The sequence below is a fragment of the Oryza sativa genome, chromosome 11 (genome assembly GCF_034140825.1).
Source record: "Oryza sativa Japonica Group chromosome 11, ASM3414082v1".
Lineage (NCBI taxonomy): Eukaryota > Viridiplantae > Streptophyta > Magnoliopsida > Poales > Poaceae > Oryza > Oryza sativa.
In genome coordinates, this window is record NC_089045.1 from 15450721 (window position 1) to 15453934 (window position 3214).

A 3214-nucleotide genomic window follows, 5' to 3' on the forward strand; every position below is an offset into this window, starting at 1 on the left:
TTTTCTAAGTTGCCAAGGGAGGAATTCCCAATTAGTAAATATTTGCAAAAATAAAAATGCTATGTTCACAAAAAACTCTATACGATTTTCATCTTACTCTTAACTATTTTCTTCACAAAACAAGTTTTACTCTCAGCTGACCTTGGGTTTTTCTTAAAATTAGATGGCAGATCAGGATTCACCCGCTACCTGGGAGATGGGCATACCCCGCTCAGAGGGATACGTCATTGAGCTACACCGGCTGATGAGGCGTCTGCGGTACCCCAGATTTCCGATCTACCGAGTGAGATAGTGTGGATCTGTTTGGGAGGTTCACACGAGAGTTCCTTCAGAGTTAGACTACAGCTTCCTGACACGCCACCGTCGTGACTTACCGGAGACCACGATGCAGGATGCAGCACGGGAGGCCTTCCTCCGACTTAGCTCTATCCACTGAGCTGAGTTGGCGAGTACTGAGTTTGCTCACCACCCGTTTCGAGAGGAGAGCAACTCCGTCTGCACAGTTCAGGACACACCTTGCTGCTACAACCCGATAGTGACCCGATTGTCACGATGGGCTGAGGCCGTAGACGACTTTTACGAGGAGGCTCTGTTAGAGATCGACGACTAGCAGAGGCGTGTGGGAGAGTTAGAGATCGAGGTGACTGACCTCACAGTGCAGCAGCTTCAGCTGGAGGAGGAGCACCAGGCTTGGGGCAGTGAGATAGACTCACTGAAGGCACAGCTCCAGGTCCACGGCGATCAGTTCCAGCAGTTATCTGACCAGTACAACGATCGCCGCGGGATGATGGATACACTTGAGGAGCAGCTGAGAGAGAGTCAGGAGCACGTCAGCCAGCTGGAGGAGCAGCTTCGAGAAGCCACGGTCAGCACCACTGGGGCTTCTACTTTCGCAGCAGTAGGGCGTGACCGTTACTTCTTCCTCACCCCGCCGTACCCACCAGCGTTCCACGCTCTTCTGCGAGAGGCTGGTATGCTAGCTACCGAGTCAGCACCTTACCTAGTGGACCCGACATTGACACAGCCACCTGCCCTAGAGATTGTGCACACTCCACTGATCCCTACCCCGTCACCGCAGCTAGGTTCCAGTATGGAGACTCCGATCCAGGTCGACTCCAAGACAGAGGAGACCGACACCGAGCCAGAGATCGAGCCAGACATCACTGATCCTTCAGAGGATGAGACCCCTGTTCCCCGCATCACCTTCCTCGGAGGCCCTCGCACCCTCAGCAATGCTCGCAAGAGCACATGACCTCCGGGCAAGAAGCCCAAGCCAGATCCAGAGGTCACTACTTCCAAGCCGTGGGGACTCAGGTTTGCCCATGCCAGCAACCACCCTCTACCTGCCCCAGGATCCTGCGGATGGTTGAATGACTAGACTGGAGGATTATTGCAGCTTCGATCTCGCTTCAGATGGTTTTTGGATAGTATGCGAGACACCCCCCCTTACCTAGATTGACGAGTAGCTTGATGGTTAGTTCGATGTATCTTTTGGATGAACCTTATTTGGACTGCGTATGTGTGCAGTCGATTGCATCATGATTTATGTACTATTTGTGGAACTCTGTGATGTTATTTATGATATTATTGCTGTTGTGTTATAAATGAGTTTATTCCACCATGCTTGCAAAACAAAGTTCACATCAAAACAACTCCCTTAATGGGATAAAACCATAAGAGCTAGTTAGAAAATTAGGATACTTACTTAATCGGCCTACACAGATGGCAAGCTGACGTTGGGCGTCAACCAGCAATGAAGAAACTCAGACACCTGACCTAACCATCCTAGCCGGAGTTATGGCCACTCAAACCCAACTTCTGCAAGCCATTGCAAATAACCAAGGCAACCGCGGCGGATCGAGCTTTGGAGAGTTTATTAGGACCAAGCCACCCACGTTCGCTATGGCAGACGAGCCTATGGAGGCAGAAGATTGGCTATGTATCATAGAGAAGAAACTAACCCTTGTCCGGGTACGCGAAGCCGACAAAGTGATCTTCACAGTAAACCAACTGGTGATTGGTGGGATACTTACAAGGAAGCTCGGGAAGAGGATGCTGGAGAACCCACTTGGGAAGAGTTCACTGCAGCATTTCGCGAGAACTTCGTGCCTGCTGCGGTAATGCGTATGAAGAAGAACGAGTTTAGAAGGCTGCGACAAGGAAACACAACGGTGCAGGAATATCTGAACCGATTCACTCAGTTGGCCCGCTATGCAATTGGAGACCTTGCAGATGAAGAAGAAAAGATCGACAAGTTCATAGAAGGGCTGAATGATGAGTTGCGTAGACCTATGATTGGGCAAGATCATGAGAGTTTCCAGAGCCTAATCAACAAGGTCGTTAGGCTGGAGAACGATCAAAGGACTGTAGAGCACAACCGCAAGAAGAGGCTTGCTATGAATCGCCCACCTTAGGGAGTGCCTCAGCGACTCAAGGGAGCCACTTCGTCTGGGTGGAAGCCCCCTATTGTGGCAACCAACCGCCCCGCCGCACCTAGCCACTTCAACAGGCCGGTTGCGATTCAGAACCGCACCTCTACACCAACTCTGGCTGCCCCTGGAGCCAAGAAGAATGTGGACTGCTTCAACTACGGGGAGTATGGGCACTACGCCAACAGCTGCCCTCATCCACGCAAAACTCCTGTCCGTACTGGCGCTAATGCAATGACTGTTCGTGGAACTACTACCCCTGCTGTCGGACGAGGTCTATTCAAGATTCCGCAAACTAACAGGACCGCTACCGGATTTGGACGCGGACAAGTGAACCATGTTCGAGCTGAAGAGGCCTAGGAAGATCAGGGCGTACTAATGGGTATGTTCTCTATCAATTCTGCCCCGGTTAAAGTCCTCTTCGATTCTGGTGCATCGCATTCATTCATATCTTTGAAGGCTAGTCAAAAGCACAACTTAACCCTAGTGGGACTTAGAAAACCTATGATAGTACACTCACCTGGGGGTGAGATAACTGTGAGTCATGCTTGCATAGACGTACCTATTCGTCTTAGGGATGTGGTGTTTCCCTCCAACCTTATGGTTTTGATACCCCAGACCCTGGATGTCATATTGGGTATGGATTGGTTAACAAAGAACAGAGGGGTAATCGACTGTAGACGTAGGGAAGTTACCCTGACCACACCCTGGGGATCGGACATGAGAGCACCTATGGATCAAGATCCTAGACTAACCGAACGTGCCGGAGGCATATTTACCATGCT

At 50.7% G+C, this 3214-nt stretch overlaps 1 protein-coding gene across 1 annotated transcript; it reads left to right on the forward strand.

Moving 5' to 3' along the window:
• Positions 1-1902: 1902 nt before the first annotated feature.
• Positions 1903-2414, forward strand: LOC136354171 (uncharacterized). The gene is made up of 2 exons (XM_066305848.1): positions 1903-1971; positions 2037-2414. The coding sequence occupies exons 1-2, from the start codon at positions 1903-1905 to the stop codon at positions 2412-2414; spliced, it is 447 nt and encodes a 148-aa protein (XP_066161945.1).
• Positions 2415-3214: the final 800 nt, after the last annotated feature.

Excerpts from the sequence above, each read along its gene's own strand:
- LOC136354171 (XM_066305848.1), top strand. The coding sequence starts at position 1,903 with ATGGCAGACGAGCCTATGGAGGCAGAAGATTGGCTATGTATCATAGAG. Across the intron at positions 1,972-2,036 it reads AGAAACTAACCCTTGTCCGG|GAAGCTCGGGAAGAGGATGC; the intron begins GTACGCGAAGCC and ends GATACTTACAAG.